A 19,843-nucleotide genomic window follows, 5' to 3' on the forward strand; every position below is an offset into this window, starting at 1 on the left:
ATCCTGCATTCCTTCAGCACACAAACCTCCACTGCCTTTAGTGCATTCTATAGAAATAGTTTAAACAAAGCCTGCTGACCTGTAGAGAGATCCTGTTCTTCACCAGTAGCCCAATCTTTATATCCATCAAGTTCAAGTCTTTCTCCAGCTGTTGATTGGATCGGATTTTTGTAACCACCTCCTCCCTTAACCTTGTTACTTCTAGTTCTTCCTGAAAGTCTAAGTCACTTTGGTCCAGGAGGTAAGCAAATTTACGCAAGACGTTCAAGGGTGGATTTTCAGCACCAACTGCAGTTAAGGTAAATGAGCTCATTAGATATTTTATTTGCTTGGTCTGACATGCACAGACACAGAATACCTTTACATTTATAAATATCAATGTTTAAAATTCTTTTGTACCTTTTGTACATAGTGATGTCTATGGTCAGAATGCCAAGCTGCAGAAAGGAGTTTATGTCATTGAGAGCAAGAGTAGAATATTTTGTGTAACCAGAACTGTGTGTAGTAGTTCTATGTAAATGTATTAACCGTTTAACAAATGTTAGTATCACGATTTCACTTAACTGCTTCTGAAGAGCCAAAAATGCCAGACTCAAGTATTAGAAATCACAACGGAACACTCTTATCCTAAAAATTAAATGTTTCCCCACCAATTTACACTCAAATGTTTATCACCAGCACTTACTTAGTGTTCTGTAGTCATCCCTAGCTTTGTTTGCCCTAAGAAATGCTTGTATTTTCACAATTTCTTCATTCTGGAAAAGACCAAGACTAAACACTTTAGAAAGCATTGAACAGGAAACCTCCAATAACGGGTCATGTTCTATGAAGAGAGATAATGAAGAATACTATAGACATCTACCAAACACTGGTATAATTAGAAAAAGTTTTAACGTCTTCACAGTTATAATGTATTCTGTTAAGAGACATATGGGGAACCTACAGTATCTGTAATTTCAAGAAATACATGCATTACTACAACATTAGTTCTCTCCTCAAAAGGGGGTGGGGTGGAGAAATGCCTTACGTGATCCTTGAAATACTGCAGCCGTTTCTTGTAAGCCTTCCTCGCTAGCCACATTTTGACACACGACTGAATCTAAAAGTCAAATAAAAACTTAAGAGGAATTGTAGGAGAACTAAGAACAACTCTAATTTTATTTGGCTCTTTTAAAAAACGAGGTTAGATGCTTGACTGACCCATCAGTTGCATAGCGCACAACTTCAGCAAAGTCAATGGAGTCACATGCACAGCTGACGGGATGATTGGGCTCTGTGATCTAATAGTCAGAACACTGGACTAGCCAGTGGGACTGGGACTCAGGAGACTTGGGTTTGATTCCTGGCTCTGTTGGGTGACCTTGGCCAAGTCACATTCATCTCTCTGAGCTTTTGTTTCCCAGGATATAAAATGGAGATAATGACATGACCTCCTTTGTACAGCACTTTGGGATCTGATCAAACACACTATATAAGAGCTAAGTATCATTTCTATTACCACCACCAGCATTTCATAACTGATAGAACACATTTTGCAAATAATCATACTTGACAGCCTCTGGCTTTTAATGGAAGACTCATGGTATTAATCACTCAAAGAGCAGTTTTCTTGGATTACTAGCTGCCGTCAGAACTTTGAGCCTGCCATGTAACACCCAGCGGAATAGGAACACTTGCAGTTTTACTGCAGCAGCCCCTATCCCTAGATTTCTTGGGCTTTCAAGTGTTTGGATTCCCCCCAACAATGAGGAAACATCATTATCCATAGAGCAAACCCTAATTCCGCTCATCATAGATAGAAGTTTACCTTGACAATAGCAGCAACATTGCCTTGAAGCACCTGCAACCTGTCAGTGTAGCTTTTCCTTTGTTTATATCCCTTCCAGGAAGCCTATTTTAAAAAGCAGGTTAGTAGTGTGACCATTAGTTTCACTATGCATACACTTGGAAAACCAAGGTTATAGATCTTGTTCCACAGAGAAACTGCTGTTCAATGTAAAAGTGACGAGAAAATGTGACTGAGGCACATCCGTCCTTTACACCCTTTTACAAGCCCTCATCCACTCCTGTGGCATCAACAGTCACCTCTATGCTGATGACTCGTAAGTCCACCACTCCATTCCTGTCCCAGGATGTCAGCCTCAGTGTCACTCAGGCCTGGAACCTCTCAGTCCAGTGCTCTGCATGCCATTTTTGATTTCAGACTCTAAGCCTGCACCTCTAGGCAGTTTCCAAATCTTGTCTCCTCTTGTTCCATGGTGTCACAGAGCTGCCCTATCCTCTGTCTATACTGGTATAACTTTGTCTAGGCCCCCTTCATCACCAGTCTTGACTACTGCAACCTCCTTCCCTTTCTGGCCTTCCTGGCATCCATTGTCAGCCTCTCAGGCCCATTCAAAATCCAGCTAAGACCTTCTTGCCTTTTCTGATCACACCACCCTCAAATGTTTTCATCTGGCTCCCAGTTCTCTATCCCATCTCTATCCCCCCCTTACCCACTCATCTTATTGTGTTGCCCGTTTTACCAATGATGCCAACCTCTATCATCCGCCTATCTGCTTCTCTCACAAGCCATTTGGACTTCACTTCTCCTAATACTCCAATAGCCAATTTTATTGGGATGCCCACAGGAAGTTGACATCTGGCTAGGGATATAGCCAGTAGGGACTTGCAACATTTATCTTATGTGGCTTGTGTAAACACATGTTTTATTACCACTTCCTACATCCTCCATCTAGTTTCTGAGGATAGCTACACATACTTGCTGAATCTGGTCTTGGAGGATTCCTTCCCAAAGAGCTTGCAATTTTTTGTACTGGGTCTGTACAGCACCTACCACAAGGGAGTCCCAATCTTAATAAGCCTTCTAGCATCACCATAAGATATATTTTACTAATAAACTGAAGTAGTAGCAAAAATAAGTTTTGATTCATTGCAGTATGCACCCATTCTAGAAAAAACGATTTTTTAAAAACTGAACTTTAATGCTAAAAAATTCAAGCTTATTGAGCAAGTCTACTATTATAGTATATGCAGGAATAGTGTAAAAATATGTAAAACCACAAACTGTACACAAAAGCACCATTGCTGGCCTATCAAGGGGTGCATGATATGGTCTGTAAAAACCAAAAAGTAAGTTTCCTTTGTACTCCTTTCAGAGTACTGCGCACTGAGCAAATCCAAGTAATACTCTTGGAATCAGGCAAAGTTGTTAACGTTGCCTCTCCCTATTCAATTATACGAGCATTCGCTTCGTAAAGCAGAAGCAAATGGCTTCTGACTGGGGAGAGCAGAGAAAGGAATGCATTTCCTGAGTGAACCATGCCTTGGTAGAGAACTAGAGCTTCAATTACCTTCCATCCTCCTACTCTTTTCTCACACTCCCATTTAAACATCGAAGCCGTGCTCAGGAAGAAACTAGTGGTAAGAATCACTGGGCTTCTCCAACTGGCCTGTTATATACTACAGTTATACATGATCTATAGCCATTGTAAACTGGAGTTTTGTCATTTCTTTCAATGAGCGCACGGACCTGTGTTTGTACAACAATTCAGTTCTGTAAATAACAAATGCCACAAGAAGTCCTTTCTGCAAAAGAAGGCAGGAAGATAAAACAGACCCAAAAGGTCAGAGGTGACAGTAAGCCGGTAAGCCCCGGTATGGCGTACCGGCAAGAGCTGGTTTGCCGTACCAGGGCGGCCCGGCTTCCCCAGGGGGCAATTTAAAGGGCCTGGGGCTCCCAGCAGGGACTGGAGCTCCAGGCCCTTTAAATTGCTACCAGAGCCCTACTGCTGGAGCCCTGGGGTAGGGCTGCGGGACTCTGGGGGCTATTTAAAAAGTCTGGGGCTCCCGCTGCTTCTACCCCCGGCCCTTTAAATAGCTGCCGAAGCCCCACCGCCACTACTCCAGGGCTCCGGCGGCTATTTAAAGGGCCGGGGCGGTAGAAGCAGGGGAGCCACAGGCCCTTTAAATAGCCCCCAGAGCCCAAGGTTAGCGGGGGGCTCCAGGGGCTATTTAAAAGGGCTTGGGGCTCCAGCTGCCTCTGAAGTCCCGGTCCTTTAAATAGCTGCAGGAACCCCGCTGCTTCCCCAGGGCTCCCGCAGTTATTTAAAGGGCTGGGGCAGTAGAAGCAGGGGACCCGCGGGCCCTTTAAATAGTCCCAGGAGCCCCAGGCTGCTGCTGCTACCCCAGTGGGGGGGCACTTACCTTACAGGGTGGGCTGGGGCTGGCTCTGACTCCCTCAGCCCCGCCCCTTCCGGGGGCCAGAGCTGGCCCCAGCGTACCGGTAAGTCACTGGACTTACTTTCACCCCTGCCAAAGGTCATACAGTCTGTCACATGTAAAAAGCTACCAACACCCAGAAGAAGTGACCGTGTCTTTATATTACACAACAATACCTGTATTTTGATCACAGATGGTTCCTGTTTTTGGAGGAATCCTTTTCTCTCCTCATAACTTTTTCTGACTAGGAATCCCCTTGCTAGGGCTTGCAGCTGAAGAATCAGGTTTTCATTAGCAAACCACAGCTGCTCTCGATTGTAATCTGCTGTAACTTGCCCAACAATAGTCTGGTAAGAGATCATGTAAAAAGTGTTTAATAAGCAATGAAGCAAAGCTGAAGGCAAACCATTTCAGAGTCTGGATTCCATTCTCTCCATCCACACCCATTATGAAAACCCCCTCAATTTACTCCCCACATTTTTAACCACTCACAAAACTGAGAACCACAATGTTATTACTATCATTTGTTTAAAGGAGGATTGAACTCCCTTCAGACCACATCATCAATAAGCTGAAAGGACTGGTTTTAGCCATTACAAAGCTTTTCATACCAGGGGGCAGAGGTCTTTGCTTTTGCAATACTACCAGCCCCTACTAACTCAAGAGTGAGAAGCCAGGAGTCTAAAAATGGAACCCATATATCTGTGTGAAAATGCTTATTTTAGGATTTCTAAGTTTCAGAATGATGTGAAAAAAAATTCTTCTGAAACCAGTCAGGATGTGAAGAATCTTGCTGCACAATTTTAGAACTGCCTACAAGTTTATCTACATTGGGATTTTAACCACTGATCTAGCTGAACCAGTGCAAACCCTTACCGTGGATTCACTACATCAGTGTTTCAGTGCAACTTGCAAGCCACTTTTTACTGGGTAAGCCGCATTGGAGCAAGTCACTTTTTGCACTGGAGTAGCACATGTACACTAGTGGATTGCACAGGTACAGCTAAATGCAGTCTAGTAACATGCAACAGCACATATCAGTGTAGCAACATCAATGACTGAACCCACAGCATAGGCCTGCTTAAAAGTGGTGCTTGATTCAAGAAATTCTTTATGGATGTGGTTAAGGGCTCTCCTTATTTGGGGGCCTATGTAGAGGACAATATGCCACAGTACTATAACTGACTGAGCATGATTACATAGACTTGGAAGATTATTCAAAAGCAGATTTAAGGGTACTTCTGATTGTATAATATGAGCCAAAGTGAGGTGCTTTATACTATATCTGAGTTGTCAGCCCCCTTCTAAGGGTCTGATTAAATAAACAGATTAAGTTCTACTGTATTTGGGGAAATGAACAGCCTAAACCAAAGTCCAATTAGAGAATTCTCTCTCTTTTCCCTTGTACTTTTAAGGCCCTAAAAATCTTAACACAACCACTTCTTTTGTATCCAGCAGTGTTAAACCAGTCACTTCTGTGTTTATGTTGCAGTTTATGCAGTCATTTTGAACATGTTAGCACTCTACCTGTATTTCTTCACTGGTTAGCCAAGAAGTTTTCGGTATAAACCCTTCAGGCGGAACAAAGGTACTCTCTCCAGTTTCCACATTATAATAATAATCATATCTGTTCTTCATTATAAGTTTGAGCCATGGACCTTCACTAGAATCTAAAAGCAATATATGTATACTGTTAGTGTACATTTAGGAGCATTAATACATTTATAAAAGGTTGTCTCCCCTTCCCCTCCCTGTCAAAGAATGTTTTCAATTATTTTACATATATGAAAGTCAGCACAAATATTGATCTACCCTAAACTAGGAAAATTTTGCAAAAATATCCTGCTATATTAACAATGGCTCAGTTCCAATGGTGTGGACAACAGTGAGGAACATAGTAGAGACTGGCCACTGGCTGGAATGGGCATTTTCAAGAACTGTGTTATCCAGCTCTACTCAGAGTTGACCTAGTCAACATGGTACTTAAAATACTGGCAGCAGTCAGTCTATATACTAAGGCTTCTACCATTGCTAACACTGGTGGATATGAAGCAGTTTTGCTGACACTACTTTAAAATGTTAGTCCTCCTTTACACTAAGGGCCAGATTCTGACCCCAGCTGCAGCTCCTGTACAGTGCTCTGGTATTGCATAGGGGCCATAAAATGGGCTGCAATGGCCTTAGGAGTTCACCCAACACGGGAGCAGCATAGAACTGACCTCGCAGTTGACGGTGTAAGGTTGTGCTGGGGGTGGGAAAGGGAGTAGAGCTGTTGGGCTCCATACTGTGGCTATTCTGGGCTGTGGAGTAGCCTATAGGCAGCTACGGAGAAGCTGCCATAAATTAGAGCAGCCCCTGAGAATGCTTTGGCCCCAGCCAAGACCAAAATTTGGGAGATGGAGAGATGGCTTAAGCCATGTATGCTCCCCACAATCTTCTGCGCTGTGCTCCGAGCAAGGCATAGCACAGAATTTAGCACTGAGCATTTATCATTGTGTTAGATAATGCATTTATGATTAAGTTTCCTAGTATAAATAAGTGCAACAGTGGTTCTCAAACTATTGTACTGGTGACCCCTTTCACATAGCAAGCTTCTGAGTGCAACCCCCCCCCCCAAATTAAAAACACTATATATATTTAACACCATTTTAAATGTTGGAGGCAAAGCGGGGTTTGGGGTGGAGGTTGACAGCTTGTGACCCTCCCATGTAATAACCTTGCGACCCCCTGAGGGGTCCCGACCCCCAGTTTGAGAACCCCTGTGCTAAGAGAAACCTTAAAATTCAAAACTGGAGATTGAGACAGCCTTTGACAAATCAGAAGCGGGAAAAAAATCTCAAAGTTTCCTCCAACTCTCCCTTAATTTACAGAGAGAATTAAAGTTACAATATATAAACACAAACATTTATATATATTTGCACTATATATAAACATTTTGCACTAATACTTCAATGCCTTTACAGTACTGCAGAGATTTGGTTTTACCTTCTTTGGTTTTTAAATTCTTGGCTTCTAAAAGGTTCTTGTAATAGGTTTCAGCACATTCTGGAACAACTCTTACACCAAACTTAGGAGACTGCAATATATCCAGGACTGGTTGCGAATCATGCTTTTCCAAACACTTGTTAATCATTGAGGTTCCAAGAGCCACTAAACAACAAAATTGCATTTCAATGTCAGGCATTTTATATTTTACATACACACAGATACAGTTCTACATTTCAGTGATCTAGAGAATGCACTTTTCTGTTGGCGTTCTTGGAGACTATATACATGATGTACCACCATCTCTTGTATCTTTTTACAATCTACTCTCTTAAGTGAGATATTTGTAAATGCAACTATTTCAGATAATAAACGCACCATGTACAATGCCAGTGCACCTTCTAGTCTGTACAATGTTTACCACAATGCTGCAAAGATACCTTGCACAGCACTGGAAGTGTAGTTAAGAATAAGTCAATATTGATTGCGGAATGGGGACGAAGTCTGGCTGCTTTGTTGAAGACAGTCATGCAGCACGATATAAGCCTAGCAGCTGTGTGCAAGTGACTTTTTGCAAAAAGTTTGAAATTTGTCATCTGAAATAAAATGAAAAATGTATACCCCATAAAGTGTCATTTTCCATGGAATTTCAGCTATAGCAGGGGTCGACAACCTTTCAGAAGTGGTGTGCCGAGTCTTCATTTATTCACTCTAATTTAAGGTTTTGCGTGCCAGTAATACATTTTAATGTTTTTAGAAGGTCTCTTTCTATAAGTCTATAATATATAACTAAATTATTGCTGTATGTAAAGTAAATAAGGTTTTTAAAGTGTTTAAGAAGCTTCATTTAAAATTAAATTAAAATGCAGAGCCCCCCGGACCGGTGGCCAGGACCCAGGCAGTGTGAGTGCCACTGAAAATCAGCTCACGAGCCGCCTTCGGCACACGTGCCATAGGTTGCCTACCCCTGAGTTATAGCAAAACCTATAAAGATGTTAAGAGGTAGATTCACTCAAGCTTTCAAGTTTGTGACAGTTACAGACACAGCAGTCCAGACTTCAATGTTTATCATGGCATTCCTACATAGTTAAATTCAAGATATATGCAAAGCAGCATGTGTGAGCAAATCTATTCCTATGCCGCCACATACATTATGTTGACCCAAATTTCAGAGGCCATTAACCTAGAGGAGAAATGAGTGATTGACACCAACTCCCCTGTTGCCTTCCACAACTTGTGCATTAGACTGAAGTGGGATATGCAATTTTCTTAACTTGCACACGTGTCCTGCTCAAAGCTGAAGTAGGATATTCCCCTCCCCTGACCTCTTTCCGCATACATATTGCTACCCCCAATAAAGCTGACGCAGGAGGGACTTGCAGTGTCAGTGCAACAAACAGCCTACAGGATGGAGAAGATAATCCCCCAGCAAGACATCTCCCCAAGTCAGCAAGTGAAAATCTGGTAAACTGAACGACAGCTTTTTTGTAAACTTGATACTAACTAACTAATGAAAGGGGTGGGTATAAACAAATTTAGGCTAGGAAGGAGACAGAGCTTCATTGTCACTCTGAAACCAAGTAAGCATTCAGTTGAGAGCAGGCAAACTGTATGCAAGACAACACAGAAACCCACAGCAAGATTAGACACACCCAACCTTTTCACCAAGTAGGATCCCACTGTTTGTCTAAAGTTAAAAGAAACTAACCTATGCATGGCACACAGACCCTTCCAAAGCTAGAGATGATCATGCCTAGTCTGCCATGCTGCCACTGACTGGCATTAGAATATCAGCAACGAGAAGACAGAAATCTAAACAGCAACAGCAGTAGCTTGGTACAGAAGGTTAGGTTAGGTACATTAACATGGTTCATTAGGAGTGCCTTGGTATGACAGGTAGCGGAGGCAGTTATACCATACTTTGCGACTGGCCCTCCTGCACCTAGCTCTAGCACATTGACAGTGGGGCTTCTTCTGAAGAAATGACTCTGAACATTTCTTCAGTAGCTGCTGCTGCTCCAACTCTTTTTTTTTTTTTTTTTTTGGTTCTAAAGAGTTCTCCTCTCGGGGACTGTGTTTTCATGGTAAGACTATACTAAACAGCAAAACTTACTAATTCAAGGACAGCAAAAAAGTAGATTCCCAGGTATACCCCTCAGTTCCTGTAGTATTTAGAATCTCAAATACTGGACTAGTCACCACCAGTGTTTTCCCCTGACCCTTCAACTGGCTCAGATACACAAAATGCAGCAGTCCTGTCACAGAATGAAACTGAACCTTTAAGAGGGCCAAAGATCAGCTCACTCCTGTGATGTGGACTCTCCCAAAACACAGGATTTCTGTGGCTGCTAGCAATGCATGCAAGGTATAAAAGACCTGCTTTACTAGTTCATGTCATAGGAGCAAAGTGAACTGTGACGCAAGCTCGCCCTGTGACTCTCCCACTCACAAAAACAGAATAAAATGGCTTAAACGCAAGTCAGTCCAAGCACCTGAAGAAGTGTGGTGTGAATAGTAAAGCCCATTCCAACATTCTGCAAATGAGTCAATTTTTATGGATATACAGATTTTTAAAAAGAGAATGTACAAGTTCCACAAAGTTTTTTGTGAATGTGGGAAGTTTCACGTGATATGTCATGTTTGTCAAAATTACACCATGAAATCAAAATATTTTTACTACTACTCTCTCATCTATGTGGAAATCTTTAAACAAATCTCAAAAATAAGCTTACAGGAAGCTCAAGACTTCCTAATGAAACAGGCATTTTTTAGTTCGTCACGTCTCAGTTCATTCTTTGATTTTATGCAGTTATCGACATCCTCCTTCCACCCCCACTTCAAAAATAGATTCCTTTTCTACATAAATCCCTTTTACTGAAATTGTGTCAGACACTTCAGTTAATTTTTGTTCAAAACAATGGCTAACATGACACTTTTAGTTTGCCTTTATTTTTGCATGCACTGTTCTTTAATTTGTTTGCCTTCTTAAAAAAGCCTCCTTGAGTTTTATGGGTCAATATGAAAATTCTCAACGTGATTATAAGAAAATAGAGTTCAAGTCTAGACCATTTGATCTTAGTGTGTGTTAGCATCTTCAAACAAAGCACACTTGCTCTAAAAGGGTCACATTCCTTGTGGGAAATTTGTAAACCCAACATTTCTCATCTGAAAATTGATGACACTGAGTTGCCTTGGCAGGATATAGATATTATTTGTTCCACTGACTTCTTTTGTTCCATGCTGAGCAGTGGCTTTAATGACTTTTTTTTTTTTAAAAAAAGGTTGCGTTTGTTTGTGACTTGCTACAAAAATTGTATTGCTTGAAAATCCTGCTTTTTTGAATGCTAAAGCTCAAGAATATTCATGGTATGTATTTAATACAAACATGGTGCCATAAATAAAACAGACTATGAAGAAGTCTATTATTGCATCTTTTTACTGATACCCACATAGTCCCAGCCTTGCTTAGTCAGATTTCTTATTGCATTGTAATGCCTCTAGTATTATCTAGCAATGTGATACAATGTTTGTGTGGAAATTAGCAGGGAACAAACTATATAACCTTTAGAATGTCAATATTTATACTGCTCCTAAATGAGTAAACACAATCTTGTCTATTCCAGTCTCATTCTCTAATTTTTGCTTATCTTTATTTACAATTTTAAAGATCTGTTTTTTTTTGTGCACAGATTTTCCTTCATGTTTCTCATGCCTTGGCCTCACAGCTTCATTAAAAGCACTTATCCTCATCAAAGGAGACATTAAAATTCCCAAGTGCAAAAATGTTCAACGTGGGTAAATACATGCATTTGAGCCTTCTCAGACAATAAAAGCCATATGCTTTTCACAGATGTTTGATCTGTTAAGGTTTCCTCCAAAGGTTTTAAGCACATCTGATTGATTAAATCAAGGCACTAGGTTCAGTTAATCTTAAAAACAATAGCAGCATCAAATTCAGCAACATTAAAGAGCTACGCATCTTCAGTAGCTAGCCATATATGTTCAATACTACAAAGGTTTGTTTTATTCTACACTCTCAACACCCAAGGAACATTTTAATTTAACACAGTAAGTTGATCTTTAGCAAACAAAATACAACTACTGAAAGTGGAATCGAAAAAAATCTAGTAAAGGCAAAACATTTGATGACCACATATCAGTGGTAATTACAGTAAAAACTGTTTTATCCGGCATGTTGGGAGAATGGGGAGTGCCAGTAAGTGAAAAATACCAGTTAACTAAGAGGGTGGGAGTGTGGGTGCGGGAGGGGATGTGGGGCTGGTGCATGGGAGAGGGTGTGGAGCATGGGCTCTGGGAGGGTGTTTGGATGTGGGGGGTGCGCTCAGGGCAGCAGGTTGGGTTGCAAAGTGCCGGATCCAGGAGGTGCTCACCTCGGGCGGCTCCCTGCAAGCGGCAACCTATCCCGGCTGGTCCTAGGTGGAGGCGTGGCAGGTGGCTCTGCGCGATGCCTCTGCCCCGCTCGCTAGCTCCACAGCTTCCACTGGCTGGGAATCACGGCCAATGGAAGCTGTAGGATCAGTGCCTGCAGGCGCAGACAGCGCGCAGAGCCACCTGCCGAGCCTCCACCTAGGAGCCGCCTGAGGTGAGCGCCCCCCAGATCCAGCACCCCACACCTCAACCTGCTGCCCCCACCCTCCTCCTGCACTGAAACTGCCTCCCAGAACCCATGTGCCACATCCGCTCCCGCACCCCAACCCCTTGCCGGCCCTGCGCCAACCAGACAATAAACCGGAATTTCAAAGAAGATCAGAAATGCCGGTTTATAGAGCTTTCTGGTTGGTGATGTGCTGGATAAAACAGCTTTTACTGTATATTGTTGCCAATTAAATTTACAGGATTCCTATTCTAAAACTTTTACTGGTTGATCCTCTGCTTGGACTGGAAGCAAATTCCCAGGCATGTACAGCAATGGCCTGAAGGACTAGTTTAAAGCTCATTTTTTCCCCTCTCAAGTAAGGAACAGCAGGTCAAGCTGGGGGCTTTGACTGCTAGTGATATCATTTCCAGGTCCCAAGACAGGCTGAAGGTAAAAGAAAGCTACTTTAGCATTTCAGATAAGGACAGGGTAATTTACAATTTCATTTATACATTTTAGTTTGTAAATTCCTGTATATAAGAGTTTAGTAATCTGTTATTCTTTCTTGCTTAGCTCAATGCTCCATTCTCATTATTATATATAGTTGATCAGCATTGTATATGGTTTGATCTTTTCTGTTGACTGGGGAAGGCTGCTTTATTTGAATAAGTAACAATATACAAGGGGTAGAGAAAAAACGGTTACCTACCTTTTCGTAACTGTTGTTCTTCGAGATGTGATGCTCATGTTCATTCCATTCTAGGTGTGCGCACACCCACAGCACAATTGTTGGAATTTTTTGCCTCAGCAGTATCCATAGGGCTTGCAACTTCTTGCTGGCAACTCCAATAGAGGGGTAGGAGGGCAGGTAATAGAATGGATATAAGCAACACATCTTGAAGAACCGTAGTTATGAAAAGGTAGGTAACAAGTGCTTGTTTGTGTCAATTCCATTCTAAGTGACTCACAAGCAGTATTTCTGGAGGTGGGCTTGGAGTTCCCGGTTGTGTGGCTTGCAGTACTGCTCTACCAAAGGCAGCATCGTCCCGGGCTTGCTGGGTGATCGCATAATGGAACGTGAACGTATGGATGGATGACCAGGTCATGGCCCTGCAGATATCTTGAATCAGCACATGGGCCAGGAAGGCAGCCGACGAGGCTTGTGCCCTTGTTGAATGGGTGGTTACAATTGCTGGCAGTTGCACTTTTGCATATTCATAGCAAAAATGGATACAGGCAGTGATCCATAATGAAATTCTCTGGGTGGACACAGGAAGGCCATTCATCCTGTCTGCCACCACGATGAAGAGCTCTGTCAATTTACGGAACGTCTTAGTCCTTTCAATATAAAAGGCTAGCGCTCTCCTGACATCCAGAGAGTGTAGTCTGCATTCCTCATCTGATTTACCAGTCTTCTTTCCAAAACCTGATAAGTAAATGTCGGTATGAAACTGCGAAACTACCTTGGGCAGGAAAACTGGGTGCAGCCGCAGCTGAACCTTGTCCTTGTAGGATACCGTGTAGAGTGGCTACGAGGGGAGCGCTCTAATCTCAGAGACCCTATGAGTGGATGTTATCGCCACCAAAAATGACACCTTCCATGAGAGCAGAAGGGAACAAGAGGCCAATGGCTCGAAGGTGGAGCCCATGAGCTGTGACAGTACAAGGTTCAGGTCCCAAGGAGTGATGGGATCACGGACCTGAGGATAGAGCTGCTTTAGAAACCAGACCGTCATGAGCAAAGACTAACCTGTCCTGGAACGGAGAGTGGAAGGCTGAAATGGTGGCCAAGTGGACCTTGATTGACAAAAGAGACAGGCCATGGAGCTGGAGATGTAGAAGGTAGTCCAGGATCGACTGCAGTGAGGCCTGTTCAGGCCGAAGACCTTTGTCCAAGGCCCGACACAAACAGTTTCTATTTGGTCAGGTAGGTCGCCCTGGTGGAGGGCTTCCTGCTGCCCAACAGGGCCTATTGGACATGGGCCAAGCACTCCTGCTCCTCCACATTCAACCGTGCAGCAGTCAAGCCGTCAGATGCAGCGTGGCTAGGTGTGGGTGCAGAAGCCTGCCATGGTTCTGTGAAAGCAGGTCTGGCCAGAGCGGTAGCTGCAATGGAGCTGCCACCGAGAGGTCTAACAGTGTACCGAACCAGTGTACCGAACCAGTGTTGGCGAGGCCACGCTGGAACTATCAGAATTAACTTCGCCTCGTCCTGCTTGATCTTCATGAGGACTCTGTGTATTAATGGCATTGGTGTGAAGGTGTACAGCAGAGCCCCCAACCACGGGAGCAAAAAGGCGTTAGACAGGGAGCTTCTGTTGATCCTGCGAATCAAGTAGAATACGTGGCACTCCCATTTGTGGCCCCGGTACTGTCGGTGACCCTGGTCTTCGATGCTTCAGACTCGGGTTGGGCGACCGACAGGACCAGGGCCGCGAAGGAGACCCCCTTCAACACCGAACCAGGGTTTAACCACCATTCCAGGGATGACTGTATATGATCTGGCACCCTGACTATGCTGTCTAGATCGTGCCTGTTGGGGACATAGACCGATGCCAGCCATGCCTGCAGGGATCTGAGGTGGAGCCATATGTGCTGCACCACATCAGTACAGGCTACCAAGTGGCCCAACAACTTCAAGCATGTGCGAGCAGTGGTGAGTGGGTGGGCGCTCACATGCGAGATCAGGTTGTCCATAGCCTGGAAACAGGCCTCTGGGAGGAAGGCTCTGGCCTGCATGGAGCCCATGAATTCTATGCATTGCACTGGTGTCAGGTTCAATTTCTTTTCGTTTATCAACAGGCCCAGATCATGACAGGTGGAATGTACCAGATTGAGGTTCCTTTGCACCTGGTCCCGAGACCTTCCCTTGATGAGCCAGTCAAGGAACGGATAGACCTGAACACCCTGACGCCTCAGGTAAGCAGCCACCGGTGCCATACACTTCGCAAATACTCTCGGGACTGTTGAGAGTCTGAAGGGTAGTCCCATGAACTGGAAATGGCGTTGGCCCACCATGAAAGGAAGAAACTGTGTGCTGTTGGAAAATGGAGATATGAAGCTTGAGGGTGGCGTACCAGTCTCCCGGATTCAGGGAGGCGACGAGAGAGGTTAGGGAGACCATGTGAAACTTCAACTTCTTGAGATATCTGTTGAGGTGTCACAGGTCCAGAATGGGTCTTAGGCCCCCTTTCGCTTTGGGATTAGGAAACAGCAGGAGTAGAATCCTTTCCCTCTCATTTCCTTCTAGTGCCCCCAGCTGTAGGAGGTTCTCCACCTCCTGAACGAGGAGTTGCTCATGTGAAGGGTCCATGAAGAGGGATGGGTGGCCTAGAACTGCAGAGTGTAGCCCAAAGATATTATACTGAGCCCCTAATGGTCTGAGGTTAATCCTGACCATGCTCACCAGAAGGGACGCAGGTGGTTGAGGAAAGAATAGGAAGGTGGATCCTGGAATCCTACTAAGGTGCCATCCTCAAGGGCACCATCAAAATGCTTGCCTCTGGCCCCAATGGTGTCTCGCAGGGCTGAGTTCTGTCAGCAAACAAAAGGAAGAGGGGCGACAGCGTTTACCCTCCCCCCAGTCTCTTTCTTTTGTAGGCACTTTGCCAAGGAGGACCCCAGGACCTATGTGGCAGAGGGGCCCGGAACTGCTTCCTCGCCGTCTGTGGCATGTGGAGGCCCAGCAAGCGCTGAATGGCAGGAATCTTTAAAGCCATGCAGTCTTGCATCAGTCAGTTCCGAGAAAAGCCTAGTGCCCTCAAACAGAAGGTCCTGGACAGAGGACTGCATCTCCTGGGACAGACCCGAGGACTGTAGCAAGGAGCTGCGCCTCATTACCATCGCTGAGGCAATGACTCTGGCAGCCAAATCAGCAGTGTCCCAGGCCATCTGGAGGGAGCCCCTTACCACCGCCTTGCCCTCCTCCAGGATTGTGGCAAACTCTTAGCCAAGGTCCTGTGGCAAAGCTTCCTTAAACTTGTTGAGGGAGTCCCACAGATTAAACAAGGCCTGGTGGTTGGACACCTGAAACTGGAGACTGGCCATCGAATACATTTTCCTTCCAAAAAAGTCCAGTCTTTGGGCATCCTTCTTAGGTGTGGCACTCATCTGACCCTGCCTGTCCCTTTTGTTGGCTGTCAATACAACCAGCAACCCAAGGGGCAGGTGTGTATAAACATATTCAAACCCCTTAGTGGAGACAATGTTTCTTTTCTGCCCATTTGGAAGTGGACAGAATAGATGAGAGGGTTTGCCACAGCACTGTAGCAATCTTGAGAACCCCTTCGTGGACTGGCAGCGTGACCTGTACTGGGATTGCAGCTGATGGCACGTCAAAGAGGGTGTCCGACTGCTCTTCCAGCTCCTCGGCCTCCAGTCTCAGGTTGGAACCCCCTTTTGAGTGGGGCCTGGTGCTCCTTAAAGTCATCGGAAGGGCTGGCGTGGGAGGTGCCTGCCACTGCCTCGTTCAGCGACGAAAGCACCACAGGGGAGGGGCTGGGGCACCTTCCCACTCTGGGGATGGCTCCCTCGGCATTTGCACTTGCTCTTCCAACCCCATGTCAGAGTCCGGACCATGTTCCAAGCCCGGTGCCAGTGCACGGCCCAAGGGTTCCAATAAGGCCATTGGCCCAGCTGCCACGCGGCCCCCCACAGATGCTGTGCTGGTCTCCGGAGCCGAAGAAGACCAGTGTTTCTTTGGCGAGGGGCTAAACTCCCGCTCTGACTCAGACCGGTCACCTACCGGGGACCATGGCGGGGCCGGGGAAGCTTGCGTCTAGTGGCTCACTTTCACTGCAGGGGGACCGGGGCCTGGAAGGTGGCAACCAACGCCTTTCCAAGGAACAGTGCCGGGGTGATGAGGGATTGGTGCTGTGGCGGTGAATGGTCTTGCACTGGTGGAAACCGATGCATCGAGGGCCATCCAAGGGACAAGGACCTGCACCGGGGCGTTCGCAGGTGGCAGGCAGGCTGGTACCAGGAATACGGACACTGGTGCCTTGAATCAGGCTATCCACGTGAACACTGTGCTGGGATCTAGGCCATCTGGTCGGTGACCAAGGCTGCGGAACCAGGGTACTATGCCTCTGTTCTGTGGACCGGCAGCGCTCCACTGTTCTTTGAGGTGGCCCCATGGCTAGCTTGGCCTTGGATCGAGGGACCGTAGCAACATCTGCTGCCAGGCATGGCATAGCATAGGCAGCACCAGAAGGCCCATCAGGTCCCTAGCCACCTGGAAGGCCCTGGGCATTCAATGCACTAGTAGGTGCGGGGGTCCCTTACCGCTCCCAGGAGTTAAGGTGGATCCCTGGGTGGTCTGGGGGGGTCTGACCAGAGGGGTACCCCCTTGTAGCTCCAGGGCAGTCATATGGCCCGAACTGGCTCCTTTGCCCAACGTCCTGCCTCCTTCCCCATCTTGGTCGGTGCCGGGGAGCCGCGTTGCTTCTTCTGTCGTTTCTTGGGCATTGGTGAGGGGAAACGGTGCCGGGAGGAACCCGGTGCCAGTGGGGTGCTCTGCACCGATGCCAGGTGAAGTGCAGCCTCCTGAGGAGGGCCTATAGACAGATGTCCTGCTCTTTCTGAGTCCTGGGTTGAAAGTTTACACAGATTCTGCACTTCTCCTTTATGTGCGACTCTCCCAAGCACTTCAAGCAGCTGCCATGGGGGTCACTAACAGGCATAGGCCTGTTGTAGGATGAGCACGATTTAAGATCGAAACAACATTAAGCGAGAGGACGTTAAGTGGGGAGTTACTGTACCGCTAAGGCAAAAAATTCCAACAACTGTGCAAGTGGGCGCGCACACACTAGAACAGAATCAACATGAGCAAGCACTCGAAGAACAGAGTAATACAAAGTATTTCAAAGCAAGTTACTCTATTCTAAACTGATTGAGACATGAACATAGTATAGTTAAAAAGAAATAAGTGGGAATAGCAGCAAAATCCAAATTTTACAGATACAGATGAAAGAATGCCCCACAAATTGCACTGTGTGGCCAGTTGACAGAGATTAGAAATAACCTGAAATGTGACTGAAAATAATTTTTCATAAGGCAAATGACACTTAAGCTTTCCATAGTACTTGAAAGTGGACTTTGTAGAGAAAACTTAAGAAAAAGCAGGAGGAAGTCTATCAAAATATTCAGAAGTTATTCTTTTGATACACTCAGTATTAAAATTATAGTAATGAGCTAAACTGAGCTAGTATATGAAAGCTTTAGATAGAAGTACTTCTATCAACCACAAAAGTACAGAACAAATCAGAATAAATTAAGCCTTTCTATGATGTCAGTGAAAATAGTGCAAGCATTAGGTAAAAATATTAACTAAAACTATCTAAATATATGAAAGCTTACACCCTAAAATGCCATTTAAGTCTCTTAGGCTGGAGGAAGTTTGAATGTAAGGGATTTACTGTGCCAAATAGTGACCAAAGTGCATTTCACATTACCAAGAGATTCGAGCTTTAATTAAAAGAAAAAAAGAAAAAAAATAGCTTTTTTCAGCACATTCTGTACATTCAGGAATAAAACAGTAAATAAAGAGCCCCCTCCTCAAGACATTTCTCACACAGCATTTCCATATGCTCGTTTTCAGTTGAGTCTTTCACTACTGTGCAGCATTCTTGATTTGGAATTCCTATACAGTTTGCACATGTACAGTAACTCCCCACTTAACGTCCTCTCGCTTAACGTTGTTTCGATCTTACGTCCCTGCTCAATTACAGAACATGCTCCATTTAAAGTTGGGTAATGCTTCGCTATAACGTCGTTTGGCTGCCTGCTTTGTCCACAGCTGGCAGCCCCCCTATCAGCTCCCCTACGCCCCCCCCAGCGCCTCCCGCCCACCGACAGACCCCGTGGATCAGCGCCTCCCCCCCCCCACCTGCTCGTGGCAATCAGCTGGCTTGCGGCATTCAGGAGGGAGGGGGTTGGAGCGAGGACTCGGCGCGCAGACTCCTCCCTCCCCTGCCTCCCGAACGCTGCAAACCAGCTGATTGCCGTGGGCAGGAGAGGAGCGAGGACGCGGCATGTGGAGTAAAGGGGGAGGGGGGGAAGAAGAAGCAGGTTAAGGGTGGGGGCTTGGGGGAAAGGGTGGCGTGGGCGGGCCGAGGATTGAGCCCCCCCACCCCTGGTGCTTGCAGAATAGGGGAAGCTGCCGCCATGCAAAGTGCTTCTCCTAGCCTACAGCACCTTCAGCCTCCTTGCCTGCCTCATTGTCTTCAGTGCCAGTGGGCTGTGCCTGTGTGGGGTAAGGCGGGGGCACCTCCCAACTATAGTACTGTACTGTATGGCAAAAAAAATTTCCCTGGAACCTAACCCCCCCCCCATTTACATTCATTCTTATGGGGAAATTGGATTCACTTAACATCGTTTCACTTAAAGTCGCATTTTTCAGGAACATAACTACAACGTTAAGTGAGGAGTTACTGTATTTATAAATCCTTCAGATTTGTTTGTACTCTGTCTTCTAAAAAGTTTTGACATTATACATACTCTGGGTTCAATAGGATAACCAACTTTTCTTATGCTACTATCTTCTTACAGTTTTAAAGCAAACTGGTGCATTATGAATTGGAATAATCGTCATTTTGCCGCAAAAAAACAACCACCTTTTTTTTAGTACTTTGAAAAATTAAGGGCATGTGACTAAGTTGGAGTATTTACTGGCATTTGTTAAGAGGCGTTGTTATGAAATAAGAAATCTGACTAACCAAGACTGTAACCATGTAGGAATTCAGTCTTGCAACATAGGTCAGGACTTAGATTTATACACAGGACTCCTTTCAAATGTTTTCTATTACCACATAGAAACTTGTCAAACAAGCAAAATCTCTTGTATGAAATGCTTCACTTGTCTCATTCCCTCCTTGAATCTATTTTCATATCTATGCAAGGGAGATTTATTAATATACTGTATTTCATCAGCTCTGTGAAAATGTATTAGCATTTGAAATCTTTGCTCTTCTATTACCTTGGGTAATACTGATTTCCAAAATTACTAAGACAGACACAAGGACAACTGTTTTAGATAGATGT

At 45.0% G+C, this 19,843-nt stretch overlaps 1 protein-coding gene across 2 annotated transcripts in view; it reads right to left on the reverse strand.

The window, feature by feature from the left end:
• IQGAP2 (IQ motif containing GTPase activating protein 2) overlaps window positions 1-19,843 on the reverse strand; it is a 230,985-nt gene that overhangs the window by 42,567 nt on the left and 168,575 nt on the right. For both annotated transcript variants that reach the window (XM_024194115.2, XM_024194113.2), the window contains 7 exons: window positions 7,207-7,371; window positions 5,749-5,891; window positions 4,398-4,568; window positions 1,808-1,891; window positions 1,028-1,099; window positions 686-755; window positions 80-288 (listed from right to left, as the gene is read on the reverse strand). In XM_024194115.2, the coding sequence (XP_024049883.1) occupies window positions 80-288; window positions 686-755; window positions 1,028-1,099; window positions 1,808-1,891; window positions 4,398-4,568; window positions 5,749-5,891; window positions 7,207-7,371 (914 nt within the window). The remainder of the gene's footprint in view (window positions 1-79; window positions 289-685; window positions 756-1,027; window positions 1,100-1,807; window positions 1,892-4,397; window positions 4,569-5,748; window positions 5,892-7,206; window positions 7,372-19,843) is intronic.

The sequence above is a fragment of the Terrapene carolina genome, unplaced genomic scaffold, assembly GCF_002925995.2.
Source record: "Terrapene carolina triunguis isolate 2854851 unplaced genomic scaffold, T_m_triunguis-2.0 Scaffold69, whole genome shotgun sequence".
Lineage (NCBI taxonomy): Eukaryota > Metazoa > Chordata > Testudines > Emydidae > Terrapene > Terrapene triunguis.